The sequence below is a fragment of the Astyanax mexicanus genome, chromosome 24, assembly GCF_023375975.1.
Source record: "Astyanax mexicanus isolate ESR-SI-001 chromosome 24, AstMex3_surface, whole genome shotgun sequence".
Lineage (NCBI taxonomy): Eukaryota > Metazoa > Chordata > Actinopteri > Characiformes > Acestrorhamphidae > Astyanax > Astyanax mexicanus.
Genome location: NC_064431.1, coordinates 18,147,228 through 18,168,143, shown reverse-complemented (window position 1 = coordinate 18,168,143; position 20,916 = coordinate 18,147,228). Strand labels below are relative to the sequence as shown.

General features: G+C 39.3%; 1 protein-coding gene across 6 annotated transcripts; it reads left to right on the top strand.

Annotated features, from left to right (window-relative positions):
* The first annotated feature begins 10,448 nt into the window (after positions 1–10,448).
* On the top strand, positions 10,449–20,916 carry rbm39a (RNA binding motif protein 39a). 6 transcript variants are annotated; one of them, XM_015601693.3, is made up of 17 exons: positions 10,450–10,706; positions 13,062–13,124; positions 13,305–13,365; positions 14,587–14,636; positions 15,042–15,242; positions 15,583–15,648; positions 15,770–15,823; positions 15,909–16,026; positions 16,719–16,871; positions 17,224–17,361; positions 17,442–17,507; positions 17,609–17,813; positions 18,305–18,385; positions 18,481–18,601; positions 18,728–18,833; positions 18,954–19,032; positions 20,210–20,916. In XM_015601693.3, the coding sequence occupies exons 3-17, from the start codon at positions 13,360–13,362 to the stop codon at positions 20,308–20,310; spliced, it is 1,545 nt and encodes a 514-aa protein (XP_015457179.1). In that variant the 5' UTR covers positions 10,450–10,706; positions 13,062–13,124; positions 13,305–13,359; the 3' UTR covers positions 20,311–20,916. The 6 variants fall into 6 exon arrangements, with proteins under 6 accessions (XP_007234798.1, XP_049327873.1, XP_007234797.1 ...); XM_015601694.3 differs by having other exon boundaries at positions 13,059–13,124; XM_007234736.4 differs by lacking the exon at positions 13,305–13,365 and having other exon boundaries at positions 10,449–10,706.

Genomic DNA, 20,916 nt, shown 5'->3' with positions numbered 1-20,916 from the left:
TGAAGTCAGCTACTGCCTCTTTTTTGAACATTGCCGAGTAGTCAGCGCACTCAGAGGAAAGCGCAGCGACTAGGTTCCAATACATCAGCTCACAGACTCCTTGTGCTGATCGACATCACCCTAGGAGTGATGAGGGAAAAGAGCGCCATCTACCCACCCATAGAAAGCAAGGCCAAGGCCAAGTGCTCTCTCAGGGCTCTGGCAGCTGATGGCAAGCTGCATGACAGGGATTGGAACCACAAGTCCTCTGGATACATTAAATGTGAATGCTATTTCTACAAGTCGCTTGTCTCTGCACAAGGAAATTCTAGTCAGATGCCGCCCATCACCATCATTACCACACACTGCACAGTCCACTCTGGGTGGTAATACCTTCTGTGACATATTTTTGTTACTTTAGAACTTCGGAAATGGAATGTCCATCAATCTGCACCCACTATAGGGCCCATAGGGCGCTTTGACACCCATAATTGACTTGGCCTTGTCATGAGTATGCTGAAGAGTGTTCAGCTTCACTTACAAGATAACACCTCGCAACTTGAACCACACATTTCTGCCTTGGCATGTCAGTGCATACTGGTTTAAAATGATTGACTTTTTTAGCATATAATATATATCTTGAATAAGCTAAATGTACAGCTGTTACATCGTTCTGCAACTGGCCAGGCTTTGAAAGTGCAGCTAAATGAACTATTCTATTATAATGAGGAACTCACTGAGTGCATGCCGGTTTGGATGACCTTCCATTGTTTTGCTCAGACACAGTCCAGTGGCTTTGCGGTCTCCGACAGTGCAGCAGGGTATGTATGAAATGCCAATGTTCCAAAAGGCCCATGCTGAAAGCCCATTGTGGACGTCTAGTCTATTCTTTGTGGGCTGACAGGTTCTGCTTCTATTCAGCCCAGTTAATCAGATTACGCTCTGTAACTCTATGAACCGGAGTCTCCAATATCATCAACCTCATCAGAGAACATCCTCAACGGATAGATTAGAGCAAATCTGCTGAAGTGTTGTGTTTCCAAACCTTAATAATGTAAAGTAGCTTTAGTCTAATAAATTCACTCTCCATCGCTATTGGACGATTTGTCTCCAGTTACACTGAAATATGATCTCTGTGTGGGAAACAATATGCAAATTCATTTGTTGCGCTGCAAACATTACTATGGTTTTGGTTGTACTGGGAGGAGTTTTGGTGGTACTTGGAGGAGCACTAGTGGTGGAATGTGTCTCAGAGAGATGAATGTGTTTATCTGCTATAAAATTGCATCAAGTGATTGGATTTGTGGCTGATTTAAATGTGTCTCAGACCTTCTTCCTGAAAGGGTTTGAGTGATCGGATTTGTATGTTTTATATCTGTCTCACACCACCTCCTGACGTGGTTTGAGTGATTTCATTTGTGGCTGTTTTAAATGTGTCTCACACCACCCTTCTAAAGTGGGTTTGTGGGTATTTTACGTTTGTCTCAGACTACCTCCTGAAGTGGTTTGAATGATTGGATTTTTATCTGTTTTATTATTGTCCCAGACCACCTCCTTAATTGGTTGGAGTGATTGAATTTGTAACTGTCTCAAATGTGTCTCAGACCACCTGCTGAAGGGGTTTGAGTGACTGGATTTGTATTTGTCTCAAATGCATCTCAGATTGCATCTCCTAAAGTGGTCTGAGTGATTGGATTTGTATCTGTTGTATAATTGTCTCAGACAACCTCCTAAATTAGTTGGAGTGATTGGATTTGTATCTGTCCTAAACGCATCTCTAACCACCTCTTAAAGTGAATTGAGTGAATGGATTTGTATTTGTCTCAAATGCGTCTTAAACGACCTTCTAAAGTGGTTTGAGTGATTAGATTCGTATTCCTTTCAAACGTATTTAGGACAACTTCCTGAAGCTGTTTGATTGATTCGATTTGTGTCTGTTTTATGTTTGTCTCAGAATACCTCCTAAAATGGTTGTAGTCATCTCAAATGTGTCTCAGACCACATTCCTGAAGCAGTTTAAGTTATTGGATTCATAGCTGTTTAAAATGTGTCTAAATCCAACTGTTGAAGATGTTTAAGTAATTGGCATTGTAGCTGTTTTAAATGCTTGTCAGACCACCTACTGAATTAGAGTGAGTGATTGGATTTGTGGCATTTTTACATTTGTCTCAGACCACCTCCTGAAGTGGATTTGCATGTGGTTTAAATGAGGTTGTACGTGTGTCAGCCTGATATTGACACTGGGTATCAGACAGGGGTCAGTCCTACAAACAGGACACCAGACATGTCAGCTTTTGTCCAATGCCCCCCTGCTGTTTGTCAGCGCACATGGGTGTTTGAGGGTGTGGGTATTTTTGGTGCAGGCAGATGTGTCAGGACAGCCATTGCTCAGCACCAGGAGGAGCAGGCGGGGGGCCAGGGGCTGCAGCAGGGCCAGCTCCAGAGTGCCGTGCCTGGGTCAGCTCTTTCCACTTGGCCCAGTGGGGGTTAGCGTGGGGGCCGGACGGAGGGAGGGGGGGCAGGGCCTGCTGGCTGGAGCTCAGAGCATTGATTTGGTCTAGCTAATGGAAAGAATGCCTCACTCCACAGTCAACCTTTCCCCCAGCTAATTCAGACGCCCACGACTGACACCACTGATACACACTCGTACACACACAACACACCAACAGGACCCCATCACATCCTCTTAAACATGCAGTATCTTATCCCAGAGGAGTGTTCCAGTTGTGCAGCTTCCTGTAGGAGTATGGGATGTTTAACAAATCACAATCTGGCTGAGTGTGTTGGGAAATTAGCAGAAGGTAGTACATAAAAACAGACTTTCAACAACAGCTTATAAAACCAAATGGGCTAGTAAGTACTTTGGCAAACCTCTACTTTGTCAAGTACTACAATACAGAAATACATTCACAAATATTACTTCAATGTAAAATACACCATGTTCAAAAATATGTGATGGACCATCACACAGTTGAAACATCTATTGGTAGTCAGACAAATCAGTATTCTAGGTACTTTTTGGAAGAAACTGCACCAAAGATGAACAATACCAGCTAGACTTTAATGTACAAGAAGTCCAAAATCCAGGGTCTGTCTGGTATGGAGGTTTGTCAGTTAACATCTGTGGTACAGCATTAATGCATTAATTTGATTGATTGATTTTTCAGCAAGTCAATACAAAACCACATGCTTCACACAAGTGGGTAAGGGTACTAGACTTGCCTGCCTGCGGTCTTGAGTGCTCCTTAATAGAGAACCTTACAATGTTGCACATCTTAAGATGTGTTAGCAGGAGGAATTGAACAAAATAACACCTAAAACTCCTCATTGCTTGGTATCTTTGGTGTCCTGGAATGCAGAAAACGGTGTAAATAAATGAATGAAATCAACTTGAGCAGCTAAAACAGCAGCTGAAATATCCTGGGTTACACTGTCTACCATAATTTTTATGAGCATTTTCCCTGCTGTCCCAACTTTTCTGACTTGGCGCTATGTGATAAAGACGCTTATATGCTTACACATACCTGTGCACTAGGGTGGTAAGATAAATTGTATTTTTTTTGCAATAGTGATAATAGTTTTAACAATAAACACATTAATTGAGTTACAGTAGCAGAGTGAGGTAGTGTAAGGTAGAGGGAGGTCGAGGGAAGTTAAGGGACGTAGAGTGGAGCAGAGTGAGGCAAAGTGAGGTAGTGTAAGGTAGAGCAGGGTAGAGTGAGGTAGATTGGAGTATTGTAAGGTAGACTTAGGTACAGTGAGGCAGATCAGGCTACAGGGAGTTAGACAAGGGTAAAATAAAGTAGGGTGAGGTAGATTGAGGCAGAGTGTGGTAGAGCAAGGCAGAGTGAGGTAGAGTGGGTAGTGTAAGGTGGAGCGAGGTAGAGGGAGGCAGAGCAGGGTAGAGGGAGGCAGAGTGAGGTAGAGTAAAGTGGGTAGAACAGGGAGCAAGGTAAAGTGTGGTAGTGTGAGGTAGAGGGACGTAGAGTGGGGTATAGTAAGGCAACGTGAGGGAGTGTAAGGTACAGCAGGGTAGAGTGAGGTACATTGGGATAGTATAAGATAGAGTGAGGTAGAGGGAGGCAGAGTAGAGTACAATGGAGTGATGTAGAATAGGGCAGTGTGAGTGAGGCAGATCAATGGAGAGTGTAGTAGAGCTAAGCAGATTAAGGTAGAGTGAGAGAGAGTAAAGAAGAGCGAGATAGAGTGGAAGAGAAAGGCAGAGTGAGGTAGTGTAAGGTAGAGTGAGACAGAGTGAGGCAGAGCAAGGAAGAGTGTGGTAGAGAAAGGCAAAGTGAGGTAGTGTAAGGTAGAGTGAGACAGAGTGAGGCAGAGCAAGGAAGAGTGTGGTAGAGAAAGGTAGAGTGAGACAGAGTGAGGCAGAGCAAGGAAGAGTGTGGTAGAGAAAGGCAAAGTGAGGTAGTGTAAGGTAGAGTGAGGCAGAGCAAGGAAGAGTGTGGTAGAGAAAGGCAGAGTGAGGTAGTGTAAGGTAGAGCAAAGCAGATTGAGGTAGAGTGTGGTAGAGAAAGGCAGAGTGAGGTAGTGTAAGGTAGAGTGAGACAGAGTGAGGCAGAGCAAGGAAGAGTGTGGTAGAGCAAAGCAGATTGAGGTAGAGTGAGTAATGTAAGGTAGAGTGAGAGAGAGTAAAGAAGAGCGAGATAGAGTGGAAGAGAAAGGAAGAGTGAGGTAGAGTGAGGCAGAGCAAGGAAGAGTGTGGTAGAGAAAGGCAGAGTGAGGTAGTGTAAGGTAGAGGGAGACAGAGTGAGGCAGAGCAAGGAAGAGTGTGGTAGAGCAAAGCAGATTGAGGTAGAGTGAGTAATGTAAGGTAGAGTGAGAGAGAGTAGATTGAGGTAGAGTGAGTAATGTAAGGTAGAGTGAGAGAGAGTAAAGAAGAGCGAGATAGAGTGGAAGAGAAAGGAAGAGTGAGGTAGAGTGAGGCAGAGCGAGGTAGAGTGTGGTAGAGAAAGGCAGAGTAAGGTAGAGTGAGACAGAGTGAGGCAGAGCAAGGAAGAGTGTGGTAGAGAAAGGCAGAGTGAGGTAGTGTAAGGTAGAGTGAGGCAGAGCAAGGAAGAGTGTGGTAGAGAAAGGCAGAGTGAGGTAGTGTAAGGTAGAGTGAGACAGAGTGATGCAGAGCAAGGTAGAGTGTGGTAGAGCAAAGCAGATTGAGGTAGAGTGAGTAGTGTAAGGTAGAGCGAGGTAGAGTGAGGTACATTGGGATAGTATAAGATAGAGTGAGGTAGAGGGAGGCAGAGTAGAGTACAATGGAGGGATGTAGAATAGGTTAAAGTGAGGCAGATCAATGTAGAGTGTAGTAGATCAAAGCAGACTGAGGTAGAGTGAAAGAGAGTAATGAAGAGCGAGATAGAGTGGCAGAGAAAAGCAGAGTGAGGTAGAGTGAGACAGAGTGAGGCAGAGCAAGGAAGAGTGTGGTAGAGAAAGGCAGAGTGAGGTAGTGTAAGGTAGAGTGAGACAGAGTGATGCAGAGCGAGGTAGAGTGTGGCAGAGAAAGGCAGAGTGAAGAAGTATAGAGTAGAGTAAGGCAGAGCGAGGTAGAGTGTGGCAGAAAAAAGCAGAGTGTGGAAGTGTAAGTTAAAGTAAGACAAAGCAAGGATGTCCTACAACGTCATTATTATGATTTACTGGAGGCCCCTCATCGCATAAATGGGCTTTCATAGAAAAACCCTTGAGGAAATTTAATTAATGTAGGATCTTTACTGTGTTTCTCACTGATATTGGGATATTCAACAGTGATATCAAACACCCCTACTCTGCACTCTGCACTGATTTCCATTCAGGATGAGGTAGTTTAGCAATGTAGAGACAGCAGTTTTAGTTATGTTTACAATTTTTTCAGATCTGCTGACTTAAACTGTACTGCTTTCCTTCACAGCTCTGTAATCTGACACTGATTCATGACACAATCCATTTTATTAAGTAGCGTTTAATACTCCAACCTCTCCTCTTTACTCGATTCTGGTTGTGGTCTAATTTAAACACATTTAAACACATTCTTTCCTTTCAAAACAGGCCGAGCGGCTGTTTTCTTTAAAAGGCGACAGCAACTGGTATAAAGTGTTAGGCACGAGATTACAGGGGACCGACCCGACTACTACTAGAGTCCTGCAGTAAAACGAATAACAACAGAGGGAGAGAGAGAGAGAGAAAGAAAGAGAGTGAGAAAGAGGGAGAGAGACCGAATGGAAAAACTGAATAAGGCGAGGGAGGTGGTGGCGCATACAGGAAGACGAACGACCCCGCACTGGTCACCCTGACTGGTTCTTGTAACGTGTCAAGAATCTGGCATCCTCCAGATGTGTGTCATGTTTATACTGTCCAAAGCCTCCTGGGAGATTTACATTTGGCCCACGAGAGAGAGAGAGAGAGAGAGAGAGGGCTAATTACGGAAAGTTGGCAGCCAGCAAAGGAGCAAGCAAGCTGTGTCGAGATACAACGGAAAGAATGAGATTAAACGAAGAAAAATGCGAGGTCATAAAGGTTTACTTTTTTGTAAAGATTAGAGATAAACTTTTGTACAACCAGATTTTTTTCATGGTATTATAAAGTATCATTAAGTCATTGAGATGCACTCCCTTTACATACGGAAAATGTGTAAATATGTCTATTTCAATCTATGCCTCCATCACTGCCCACATACTTCTATGCATCTTTACATTGGCATTGATGTTAAGCACTACATCCACTCCGTTTAGGGGGGCAACTCACAGTCTAACAATTCACAAACAACAAACATGGCAATGGTGGAGGAGGAGGTCTTTTAATTATGCGCTGGCTGTATATCCATAGCCCATAAATGAGTGATAAATGAATGGCAGTGAAACGGGCTAAACAGCTAAAAAAAAATTAAGAATAGTAAATATCCACTTGGCCCAGAAATTCCTTTAATTTTGAAGAGTACAATAAAAAATTTAGCTTAAAGCAAAGCAAACGTATATATATATTTCAGTTTTTATACAGAAAACAGGGTTTAGGCAGTAAAAATGCTAGTTAGCATTAATGCTAATGTGATCTGACTGGTTGGTGAGCTGATGCTGTAGATACAACCAGAAAACTGAGGTTAAAAGGTTTATAACTGGAGTTTGTGAAGAAGTTTTGACATATGTTTCTTTTTCCCAGAGTTTTTTCTTTGTCATGTCAATATGGTGGCCGTCGAGTTTCACTTAAAGGAGAAATCTGGAGTTAAGGGGGCGTTGGAGTGTAGTGAAACAGGAAAACAAGTACAAACTTTTGTCGAATAGCTCACCTCTGTTTGACCCCAGCATTTCTAAATACAGCGATTTTTACTGATGCTCCCAACAGGATTACAATGCTAGAAGTAAGGGCATAGTGTTGTCCATGTAAAGAAATCACTATTTTTATACTATTAAAAAGCTCAAAGTAGCTTCACACTTCATTGGTGGAAAAGCATGAATTTCATTTGTTGCTTAAAATATGTTTATAGTTTTTATGCCTTTCCAATGAATTTGAAGGTGAGGGTGAAGTTAGGTGGGCTATTCAACAAAGGTTTGTACTTGTTATTATGTTTTATTGTACAAGGCTCCCTGGAGCCTGAGCGCCACATGAATGGCTGCCCACTGTTACGGGCACATGTGCTCACTGGTGTAGTGTGTGTATGTGTGTGTATACTGTGCGGATGGATCTGTGTCCAACAAAATTATATTTACTATGTCAGCTACAAAAACCAACTGCAGAACTGTAGAGACCAAGAGCTTTAGGGACTTTAGCTTTAGTGTAAAAAAATATCGATATTGTGTTGTATTGCGATGTTTTGCTTTGCAATACTGTATCGATTATTAATTATTCGTTTAGATGTAAAGATTGGTTACATTGGTTACAGCATACAATGGTTTAGTGTTGTGTTTGAACCCTTGTTTACTAATATTACAATATACAGCTTACAATATTTTCTGTATTGTGATACATAATTCTTGGTAATACACAACCTTATTTACAACATACTTAAACAATAAAATAAAAGGATGTAAATTTTATTAATTTAGGTACATAATGGGCAAAAAAACAATACAATAACCATAAGTAGGACACTGAGATCATGAGCTCACCAATGTTAATGAACCAAACACATGCTGGGTCAGTCCATTTCAGCTGTTAATGACGCGCGAACAACCCATACCCGGTTCGCAGTGCTCTTAACTGTAGAAGGTGTGAAACAGTCCTCCAGGCCTGACTGGATTTAAGGACGTGTCGTAAACCGGCGCTGCTGCTGAGCTGACCTGCTCTACACTGTATCTACAAACGTAAACAATTTAAACCATTAACTGACAGGAAGTTCAAACAAGAGGCTGTTGACGTGATAATATTTGCTGGCCGACTTCACCAGGCAACACTGCAGCTAATGGATCCACTCAAGCCTTTTCAGGTTATAATACTATACTCGTGGAGGGTCCGGCCCGGCCCAGTGGTAACAGAACCCTCCCAGTGACTGGGACGACAGGACTGTCCCCGGGACAGCGCTGACCGGGAGGACATATATGGCAGAAGCACGCTGGGCTGCAGTGACTCATTTGGCATCAGTTTAATGATAAACTAATTTAGCATAAACTAGCCAGATCACTGAATGCACTGCGGATAATCTGACTAATAAAACGGCTTACTTTTAGCCTAGTTTTTATTTTCCAACGCATTAAAATCAGACCACATGTTACACTCTCCGAGTTTCCTCTACAAACTCTCACTACAGGTCCAAACAACATAAATAATGGCTGGTGACTCGAAGGAAAATCCCTCATAGTGCAACCTGCAGGACCATGGAGCCTCCTTCCACATTTTAAAGTGCTTATATCACTAAAAAAGGTGTAATTTCCAAAACTATGATTAAGACTACAGTATTTTAAATGAGGATTTTTAATTAAAAGTTAAAATAGTCTACAACTAGGCTTAATCCCTGTCTGGAAAACAGAGATAAGTCTATAAAAATTGTTCTATAAAAAGTATCATTGGAACAGATATATAGATTACATGTGAAAACTAAAAAGTAAAAAAAAATCATTGTTTTGTTTTGTTTTTGTCACAGAAACCACCACATTTGCATACAGTATATCCACCCATCTATTCAGCCTATAGTCCTCTATCTCTGAACATTCACGCTGAATTTAATGAGACTGAGCTGCTTTTAAAAAAGAACCAAAACCGAAAGGTTTCACAATAGTCCTGAAAAAATAAATGACAATGGTTAAGAAACATAAAACCACACAAAAAGTGGAAGGAACAGCTAGATAAAAAAGGACTTTCTCTTTTCTAAAACATTTTAAAAAGGAAAGATAAAGTATTTGATTGAATTAGTTTTCCAATTGAGTTTAATGAGAAAAAGGTGGCTTTTTTGGGGGGTTAAAAATCTTATTTTGGTGGATTAAGTAGTTCCTAATTTAAGGCATTTTTATTATAGCCAGATTTCCAATTGACAAACCCTAAATAAACAACATCTAAAGAATGATGGAGCTGGGATCCTGCTCTGAATGAAAAAATACAGTCTCAGGATTTTTTAATTATTTAATGTGGTTTATGCCCCACAATGTAACCTGGTTTTAACGAAAATTAATTTAAGACCAAATCACCCAACTTTACATTTACACATACAGAAAAGCCTGTACATTTTTTCTTTTTTTAACAATCTGTTTATTAGGGTTTTGGCAGTAATACAGATGCAGAAATCAAGACGAAGACAAAAAATAAACAAACAAACAAAAGAACATGTAAAGCCATTGACTGACACCAGTCATACTTGAGGAAATACCACAGTGTTATAAAGTTTTCATCCAGTTAAGGCTATAAGGAAAGTCTAACAATGTTAAATTCTCCAAATAATGGAAAAAGGGGTACCAGGTTTTATTAAATCTCAGTGTAAAGTTAGATTTAAAGCATCTGATCCTCTCCAATTTCATAACACCTCACAATTCTTTTATCCACATAATATATGAGGGAGGAGCAAAGGACTTCCATTTCAGGAGAATAAGTGAAACAAACAGTGGCAAGTAAAACAAATTCAACCTCAAATGCTGTTTGAAAGGGCTACGGATAGACTTATGGATGAATAAGCCAATAAGCATTTTCTTCATTTTAAATTAAGCTTGAATTGTTTTAAATTATATAGATTATTAAATTAGTATAGATTATGACCAAAATAAATATAAAAAATAATTATCTCAAACAGCTGCAAAAATGGAAACACGTTTCTTCCTTTTTTTGCATGAAAGTGATGATCTAAAAAGTTGTTAATCTAAAATACAACTCAATCTCATTATAAAGTACGCATCTTGCATGTTTTATTATCTAAATGAATGATATCGTATTTATAATAAAATGAGCAAAGTATTGGTTCGCATGATACACCGTGGTATCGCACAGCCCTGGGCTCTGGAGCGCTCTAGTTCTCTCAGATCTCAGAGCTCCCTCTAGCGGCCGCTGCCGGCATCACTCTCTCTTATGCAACGCGGAGCTTCCTGCGCCATACCAGTTTACCGCCACGGTCCGGAGCGGCGCGCGGGAGCACACCGACCGAACTACGGCGTTTAGCGTGCAGTAAAACCGACAGCGGGACGCGGGGTGTGTGAGATACGGAGTTGGGGTGGTTGTAGGATCATATATTTGTTTCAGGTTAGAGGAGAGCGGGAGCGGAGCGGGGACGGAGACCTGCGGACACACCGTCAGCTGAACACGGGCTCGGGTTAAACACAGGCCGCGGTAACACGGTGAGACCTCTGCTGCTGCTGTCGCTAGCTAAAATAAACAGTTCATGGTACATATATGATACTAAATTTAAGCTTATTTGGATAACTAAGCTAGTTAACTAACGTTTAAAGGATATATGTGAGGAAATTTCAGTTAAATCGCCTCGAGAGGTTTTCCTCAGCTAACGTGGCGAGCCTGCTGTTAGTTAGCATTGAGCTAACAACACTGCTAACTAGTTCAGCTAAGCTAAGCGGAAAACACGGGCCGGGCGTTTCGAGTTGGCCTGACTGGGCTTTGTTTTTTTTTTGCAGTTCTCCCATATTTTAGTCAAAATACTCAACGATTAATTATCGTAAATGTGTAATACTCAGTAATTTCGTAAAACATTGTCTGAATTGTATTGTTTCTGACTATATAAATATATGAGGACGCCGTTGCTATGCTAATTAGCTAGCCAGGTTACCTAGCGTTAGCTAGTTAGCGTTAACTGTGGGAGATGGTGGTGTTTGGCTATGTATTTACAGTCTGTGTGAGCTGTTTAGAGCTGCTGCTCTCAGACTGTGACCGAAATAGACCCAGTTTTATGGTTTAGGACACTGTTAAGTACATCTCCCGGTTTTCTTTGTATTTCTCCCAGTGTCTTAATCTTAATTTGGAGCTTGAACGAGATATCTATGGCCCTGTGATCTCCTCTAATAAATTTAAGCTATAATGTATGGCATACGTCGTAGTTAGTTAACTAGTTTTAACTACACGAGCTGAATGTAGACCATTGTAAGCTAGCTAAACCTATAAAATACAGTACCAGTCAAAAATTCGGCCACACCTCTTCTCATTCAATGTGTTTTCTTTTTTAACACTGTAAATTAATTCACATTTTAAACATTAAAGCTCTACAAGAACACGTAGTTTATTTGTAGTTAAAACATGTTCTAAGTAGCCACCTTTATCTTTGAGGACAGATCTGTCTTTATGAGGTAGAATCACCTGAAATAGTTTTCTATATAGTATTGAAGGAGTAATAGTAATATAGTAATAAGTAATATATAAATGTGTGTTTTAGTAATGTTTATTAGTTTACTACAGCAAAGCTTAAGAGGGTACCAACCACGCTGTTGTGTTACCGTCCTGAATACTCCCACACTTCAGATATCTGAGGGAGAGTTTTAAGCAGCAGGTTCACGTTTCTGTTTTTTTGCTTACTTCTAGTGGCTGTGCACTATTTTTAACACACTGTTTCGTGTGCTAGTCTCTGCATTTAAATGTTTGCTCTTTGGATTGTTTTTATAATGTAATGGAGTAAAATTGCAATATTTTTTATTCCACCAATGGCACCAATGTGGGAACCCTGGGCTTTTATTTACAAAGAGACTACGTGCCCTGGTATAAAGTACTGAGAAATAGGTGTAATATTTTATGCTAAGACAAAAATGAAAGGTGTTTCCTGAGGGGAACCTGAGCTTTCACATTTATGTAGCTAACTGGTCCTGACACAGATTGGTCAAAGCTTTAAATGTTTGATATCTGAAACCCCCGAAAAATCTTTACAAGCAGTGTAAATGTTTTTTTACTGACTCCATTGCTAATTATTCTATAAATATTTACTGCAATGATGTTTCTTAGCTCCAACAGGTAGCTAATGGTTCAATTTGGATAATTCACTCATAAAAAAATACATGTTCAAATGTTTTTTTAAATGTGTCACTACTTTATTCATTTTAAAAGACCAACATATAAAACATGGGTTTTGCATAACATTGAAACATAACATGTATATGTGAGATGAACCGTTTTCATATTATATGTTGATTACACTAATTAAGGGAAGCAGAAGAAGTTTCATACTGAAAAAAATACTTTACAAATATACTTCCTAGATCTTTAAACTTTAAAACATGTTAAATTGACCCCGATCATAACAGGAGGGTTAAATAGAACAATAGATCCATCAAAACTAATAAAAATAATTAGCTGTAATCAATTAATTTAAAGGTAGTGTGGCCAATTTGGCCAGTTGTTGTAGTGTGGCCTGCATCTGCAAGTATAGGTGTAAAATATATGCCGATGTTTAAAAAACAAAAATGCATTTAATATTGTTCGATACTGATATAGTTCTAAAATCATTGGTTATCTCTAAATATTTATTTTTATCATAGTAGAGTTAAAGTTTACCCTCAGTATAAACACTTTTGTAAAGATATACAAAAAAACTATTGAAGTACAGTAACAAAATACATTTACGTTGTTAGTCACTGCTAGTTTGTTTATCTGAGTGAGTATTGTGTTAGTTTTAAAATATGACATACTGGTTAATGCTGTAAAATAGTCCATTAGAAGACAACATTCGAATATTCCTCTTGTTTTTTTACCAGCAGATCATTGGCATCATGGCTGACGACTTTGACATTGAAGCAATGCTTGAGGCACCATTTAAAAAGGTGGGTGTTCATTTTTAGCTCTTTAAGTAGCTACTTTTGCATTAAATTGAAACTGCAAAGCCAGTCTACGCCTTGTTTTAGTTAGCCAAGTCGTAATGCATAGCTAAAATAACGTGTAGAAATGTTTGTTTCTGTGATAGTGGTTTCAATGAATAAATGCCCATCTATCTCTTTTTGTAGACATGCCTATATCTCACCTCTACTCCCATGAATTCCAGTGTGAACTGTCAAAAAAATGAAGGTAGTAATTGCCCCATATATTGATGTACTGTGGTACCCTTGGTTGAAAACATATAGGCTGAATTAATGATATTGGTGCCGACAAAAATAAATGCAGTGGAATGGAAATGCACATGAACTTAAGTGCTGGTATGAAGTCTTTTGGAGACTATTCACGCTTTTAAATGCATGGTATATATATTTTAGCAGCTAGCTTCATGATGTTTGAGTATAAGGTAACAGTTACTACTAAAAGGTTACTTTAATAGTCTGCATGCCTTTTATTATAGAATGATACTCTAGACGCCAGGTGATTAAATCATTGATTTTTTTTGTTTTTAAATAATTTGACTTTGGCCTAATTGTTAAAATTCTCATTACAGATTTTCTGGAGTGGGCTTACAGGCTATTCCACATAGTTTTCATGTTTTTCATGGAATTGGAATTGAACAAAGACGAGCATACTTACGATTTATAACCTGGAGGTTCTTCAGATTGACACTTTTTTTTAAGGGGAATTGATCACTTCATGCATTATGTACATATGCATGCAGTTGATTTTCATAAACTTGTTCATATTCTGTGATTTATTTTTTTATCTTATTGACATTTGACAGATATGATGGTTTTCTGCATTATGCAAATTTAACTTATATTTTATACTGAGTTCAGATGGCCACTTTGTTTTTAGACACTCATGCTGATTAGGTAATTATTAAAGAGCATCTTAACTGTAGATGTTCTTTAGGAGTCGATATTACTAAGCCGTGTGAATCCCTGTTTGCTTCAGGGCGAGATGTGTGACAGAGGTGGCATCGAGCTCTTACAATCCACGAAGGCAAATGGGGTGAAGATCACTGGAATGGCATCCACCACTGGAGCTCGCTTAGTGGCTGGCTGCTAGCGTTGCCACTTGGTCTTATAGGCAAAGATAGCCTTGGTACTGAACCCATCAGGCTGCTGAAAGAATGAATTCACTAAATATGCTTTTTTTTTTTTTTTTTACACGTACAGCAATACTACATATGTATTACATTTGAAAAGTAAGGAAGAAGTAAAGAGCAGCCTTGAGGTTCTAATGGCCCTCTCTTTTTATTTGTCGTCTTCCCACACATAACCCTTGTAAAAACACATATTTAATGACCATATCATATTCTCTTTTGTTCCCATCCCCCCCTTTATCCTTACGACTTGCAATGTTACGCCGTCCTCCTCATGATGTTCTTCTATCGACCCTGCTTAGGATGAGACCAAGTCCGTAAATTCCAATGGCCATGAAGAGCGGAGCAAGAAGTAAGCCTGTTTTCATTTGATATGGCAAGCAAGCCATTTTTTGTAGTTGCTTATTAATAGGGCTGGGCAATATTGTCATATTGTTATTGTCAGTTTAAAGAACATCACACAAGTGTACATTTAATTACAGCGAATACAGAAACTGTTTAATTCAATGAAGTGCATCAGTTTAAATAATAATCTTGTGTAAACGTGCATTGTGTAAACATCTTTAAATGTCATGTAAAAGTAATTTAATAAGTTTACCTTATTATTGCCCACCCCTGTTTTTTAATATAGAATACAAAGGATGTGTTCGAGTTGTAAAAATCAGAAGTGTTGTGAATATGTAGTAACAGAAAGCCAACAGAATACATGAAGTTAAATATGTGCAAGTTTACAAAATCAAAAATTTCAAAATGTAAGGAAAAAGAAGAGCAGAAGTCGTAGCAGGAGTAGGGACCGAAAAAGAAGCAAGAGCCGGGAGCGCAAAAAGACCAGGAGCCGGGAGAGGAGTCGGGAGCGCAAGAGGAGCCGTAGCCGGGAAAAGAAGCGCAGCCGGAGCCGGGACCGGCGCCGCAGCCGCTCCAAAAGCAGGGAACGTGGAGGTCGTTTCCGCCCGACCTTGTACGTATGCCACCTGTTACTTGTGTCTTGGTGTTTGTGTATAGGCTGCCAAAGTGTAGATACTAATGTATATGTAGGTAGTTCTTATTTTCTTTGTTTAGGTTGTTAGTTTGTTTTAATTAAACTTTTAGATCTGTTGAGGAATATTTGGATGTTTTTCTTACACGTTTCCACCAAATACATAATTATTCCAGGTTGGCCCTCCCTGAAACTTCAAGTTGAGTCAAGTGAGCTAAATTTAGACTGGTGCCCCGACTTAAAAGCTTATATTTTCATGATAAGAAGTAGAACTAGAAAGATAGTAGTAGCTGCTGAGATAAACCTTGTTTTTAAATCACAGTTCTGGCCTGAAATTTAACGGTGGTTCCAGGGGGAAGACTGGCCCACCACCTGCCGTCAAACTAAGGTTTCTATGATACTATTTTTATTGTGTGTGGCTAGTTGCCTGTTCAGTGTATGACTTTATAGTTGAAACTCTGCTTCAAACACTTAACAGTAATTTGTTTTCCACTTTCTATTCTTCACAGCCGTCGGCGATCTAGAAGCCGCAGCCCTTTCAAAAGAGAGAAAAGTCCCATTCGGTAAGATTGTATCAAAATATTGTCAGTAAATGCAAGTTTAGGATGAAGACTCTTTTGTTAAATTTGTTTATTTATTTTATTCCAGGCAACCCATAGATAACCTCACACCAGAGGAGAGAGATGCACGCACAGTTTTTTGCATGCAGCTTGCTGCCAGAATTAGACCTCGGGACCTGGAAGAGTTCTTCTCTGCTGTGGGAAAAGTCAGTAAATTCGTCTTTGCTAGTTTTAAATTTCACACAGTTCATTTAGAACTTGTCTGGCCCAGCCAGAAGAGGTAGGTGGCCACAGTCTGGATCAACTGAACCATGGTCCGATTCGCTTGCAGTGTGAAAACACTCTTTGTGGACATCTGGACTAATTACAGGAATTTGAGTCAGGCTGTCCTAACATATTAAACGTCAGAAGAAAATTAAGTTCTGTTGTGACGAAATACGACTCCTATTGGCATGCAGGCATGTCACACAGCAGTATTGTAACAACAGACTCCGCTGGTGATTCCTGTATCTGCTGTAACTGTAGATTAATCCATATTTATAAAAAGAAATAAAAGGAATTCAAGGGGAATCTGTTATGTGCATTCTATTGTGGGACACCTGCATTTGAGTCTGATTGTTTTAGGAAGGTAGAATTTAGCACAACACCTTGAAAGTCAATTCAGAAAGTTACCAACATGCACAGTGTGCTACAAACTGATCATTGTTTAAGTAAAGTTAAAGGGAGGTTCTGATGACAGAATGTAGCAAAGATACAATGCATACAGTGCAACAACACACCCCCATGGTTCAGCCTGTAGTTCAGACTTTCAGCAGTAAAAGTGTTCTAAATCAAGTTTGTTGAGTAGGTTGTGTTATTGGTTGTTATAATTGAGAGGCTTATTATTCTCCTTCATCAGGTGAGAGATGTGAGGATGATCTCAGACAGAAACTCCAGAAGATCCAAAGGAATTGCCTACATTGAATTTGTAGACTCCACATCTGTGCCTCTGGCGATTGGCCTCTCTGGACAAAGGCTGCTAGGAGTACCCATCATTGTTCAGGCTTCACAGGTAAGAGAAACGGTCTAGCATTTTCTTTATTAGCTGTTTGATGTTTTAGCAATGTTTTTTTGGTCCATATATTGTTTTTAATGTTGCCGTTATTTCACCATTGGACAGCCTAGATGTATTTGTGGTGTGGTGATTGATTAAACTTCACTTGCTTCACATGCTGGTTCTCTTTTGATCTGGTCATCTAAAACATTCTTCAATATAAATTATTTTGCCTTTTCACTTATTTGGCGGAACACGAAAAGTATTTTTTGCAGTTTTCAGCCAAATCATTTGGTTGCTGTATATTTGGGTCATTTTGCATTCTTGTTTAGTAGATTTTGATATTCCAGTCATGTCCTTTTTATTCCAGGCTGAAAAGAACAGAGCGGCTGCGATGGCCAACAATCTGCAAAAAGGCAGTGCTGGACCTATGAGGCTTTATGTTGGATCCCTTCACTTTAACATTACAGAAGACATGCTCAGAGGAATATTTGAACCTTTTGGACGGGTGAGGGTTTAATGAATCATCAATCGAATTAGCATTTTTTGTCAAGTTCCTTTCCCTTCAACCTCCTTTTTTTCCAATAGATTGACAGCATTCAGCTTATGATGGACACTGAAACAGGGAGATCCAAAGGATATGGCTTTATTACAGTGAGTCTACACTTTCTATATTAGACGATTTTAATTCCACAGATTTCATGTGTACATTTGTGTAATAATGTGTACCATTTCCTGTATATTTCTCCTTCCAGTTTGCTGATGCTGAATGCGCTAAGAAAGCTTTGGAGCAGCTCAATGGCTTTGAGCTGGCTGGTCGGCCAATGAAAGTTGGTCATGTGACAGAGCGCACCGATGCCTCTACAGCAAGTTCATTCTTGGATAATGATGAGCTGGAGAGGACTGGCATTGACCTTGGTACTACTGGAAGGCTGCAGCTCATGGCCAGACTGGCAGAGGGTAGGTTTTTCGTGCATTAATAAAAATCTGCTAAATGCTAACAATAAAGCTTGATAATAATTTGTCAATATCAATATATATTACAATATTAGGTATCACAGTACAATTTATTTTTGACATTTTACTACTGGAAAACTACAGCCCTGATATATGTGTAACTCAAATCAAAACACATCCCATTTAACATTTTTTTTGTTTTATTTTGTTTTTTTACACTCTGCTAAATAAATCTTTGATCAAATTCGGGTCAATATTTAATTTGGTTTATCTGCATCTTAAATTAAGACGTTTAAGACCTATTCAACATATTCCTGCACTGCAGGTATTTTAAACGAGACTTTTAAATGATTCAAATCACTATTCTGAAGTATAGCGCCTCAAGGCAAATTAAGAACTATTCATTACGCTATTAATTTCAGCATATCGTCCAGCCCTAGCATATAAACATATGAAATCCTAAATGATGATACCCTTTCTCCTGTAATTTGAAGGTACTGGTCTGCAGATCCCTCCAGCTGCACAGCAGGCTCTTCAGATGAGCGGCTCCATGGTTGCAATGGCTGCAGCTACAGGTAAAGTTTGAATTTATGACAATGGGCTGATTATCTGTTAATCTGGAGAGTGTTATCAATTTCTTTTGACTTTTTTTTTTCTTCTTCTATTGTAGCGGCCATGAATCCTGGATTAAGTTTTAATCTCAACATGCCCCCAAATCAAGCTTTAAATCTACCATCTCAGCCAATCGCCACGCACTGCTTTCAGCTCTCAAACATGTTTGACCCACACTCGTAAGTCTTTTTGTGTGTTGTATTATCATTATTAATACTATTAATATTATTACTGGTGTTTAATTAAATTGTCTTGTTTCATTTTAAAATAGACTTAAAATTGACTTAATTCTCTTGGATTTATAGAGAGAACGATCCTGGATGGGATATCGAAATCCAGGATGATGTAATTGAAGAATGTAACAAACATGGCGGTGTCATTCATATATATGTAGACAAGAAATCTGCAGAGGTATGTACTCATGATTTTTTTTGAGGGAGTTTAACCAGAGACTGGAAGTCAAAAGTGCTATTAGATTCTGGGCAGTTTAATTTAATAGCAATTTCTAACATGAAGTCTCTTTGTTTCTAGGGGAATGTATATGTGAAGTGTCCGACAATCCCTGCTGCAATGGCAGCGGTTAGTGCATTACATGGCCGTTGGTTTGGAGGTATGTGTTATCTTTGTCTTTCTTTATGTATAGTAGGGTGATCTGTACTGAGCCCCAAAAAATCTTTCAGCTCTAAAAGCAGACCTGCAAACATGTACACATTTTGTGTAATGGGCATGCGCTTTGACCACCTAGTACACTTGTACTTTGTCACTCTGGCCAGTTAGCAAGGATGCTAACCCAGCAAGCTACCTATTAAGCCATTCACTACTTTCATCCATGCTTCGATTTTTGTCCAAATTGGCAACACTCAGTCGCTGTGCTGTAGATTCTCAGGTGCTCTTTCTCTCTCTCTTGTGCTCTTGTTCTCTTTATAGCTCTCCCTCTGTTTCTCAATCCTGGCCCTGTCACCTCCCATACCCTGCACATTTTCCAGAATGCCTCTGCTTTACTCAGCCCTGCCACTCTAAAAGCTCTTATTAATGAGCTGATTAGTTGATCAGGTGTGTTGGGAGCAGAAATCATTTTTGTGTGCAGTTAAGGGGGGTTGCCAGGATCAGGATTGAGAAGCACTTTTATATAAAGACAGTTAGTGCAGAAACTCTTGAATTAAAAGCCTTCTAAAACACGCAGCTGTAAAGGATGTCTAATATGATGTGAAGTGTCCCAATTTAGATTTTGACACCTTAAACATTAAACTATCCTATTACTCACTATTTGGCTATACCTCACTATACCTGCTCAGTTTGCGTGTTTGTCAGCATCACATACTTTTGTAATGAACTCCTTCTGAAAGAATGAAAGAGGAAGAACAGTATATGGGGGATGACAGGGTTGTTTATAATACACAGTAGAGAGCTTTCCAAATACACTGGTTATTGTGTTAATAGTTTAAAATTTGAGATAATGAGTAAAAGAAAACTTACCATTATTCACTTTAGTAGGAATAAAAAAGGTATCAGTGGTTAATAGTATTATGAATATTTGAAGCAGAACAAGGACAAGCATTAAAAGTGTTAGCAATAATAAGTATTTGCAGAATGATGAACATGTACAAAAATGGATGTCTGCCATGCTGCATCCACAAAGTCTGCATTGTGGTGCTCAGGCACGGTGCAAGGCAGCTGGACCTGGTGGAAGTGAACTTCTAAAACAATGACGGTAAAAAAAGACAAGTCTGTACTTACATTATCTGGCAGTCTGATTTATAATTCTCATTTTATGTTTGTTTTCTCAGGTAAAATGATCAAAGCTGCATACGTCCCTCTGCCAACATACCACAATCTCTTCCCTGAGTCGGTGCAAGCAACACAACTCCTCATGCCAATTCGCCGGTGATCCTTTCCCTCATCCCTGGAGCTATTTTTATTTTCAGCCTTTCTCTTTTTAACTCTTTGGGTAAAATATTCATATTCCAGTCCTGCAAGCTATGACAGTTTCTTTTCGAACTGGAGTTCAAGAGGTTTAAGTTTCATCTTAATGTGCCCATATGTTTTTTGGGCATCAGAGAAAGGAGTTGTGGTTGGTTTGTTTGTACAGTTTTTTTTTTTGTTTGTTTTTGGGGGGTTGGTCGGGGTTCAGAGGGGGCTTTTGAACTTTGTTGATACAGGTTTCAAATTTTGTTTTCCTCAACATATATTGTCTTTGTGATTGATCAATCATTGTGGTGATTGATTGGCATGAGTTCCACTTAAGGAAATGTACAGTTAGCCTCTCAAAACTAAAATGTTGAGTCTTTTTGAATGAATTGAAAATCCTGCAGATTGGCTAAATATCTACAAAATCTGTGTTTTGGGCTCTGTGAGCTGTGGGAACTAAGTAGGTGATGAGAGCCTGTATGTTCGTAGAGACTGGTTTCAAAGCATCTTGTTTTTCTAATGCAGATTTGATTTTGTAAAGTCCTTGAAAAGTTCATTTCAAATAAAGCCATGATGCTGAAAAAAG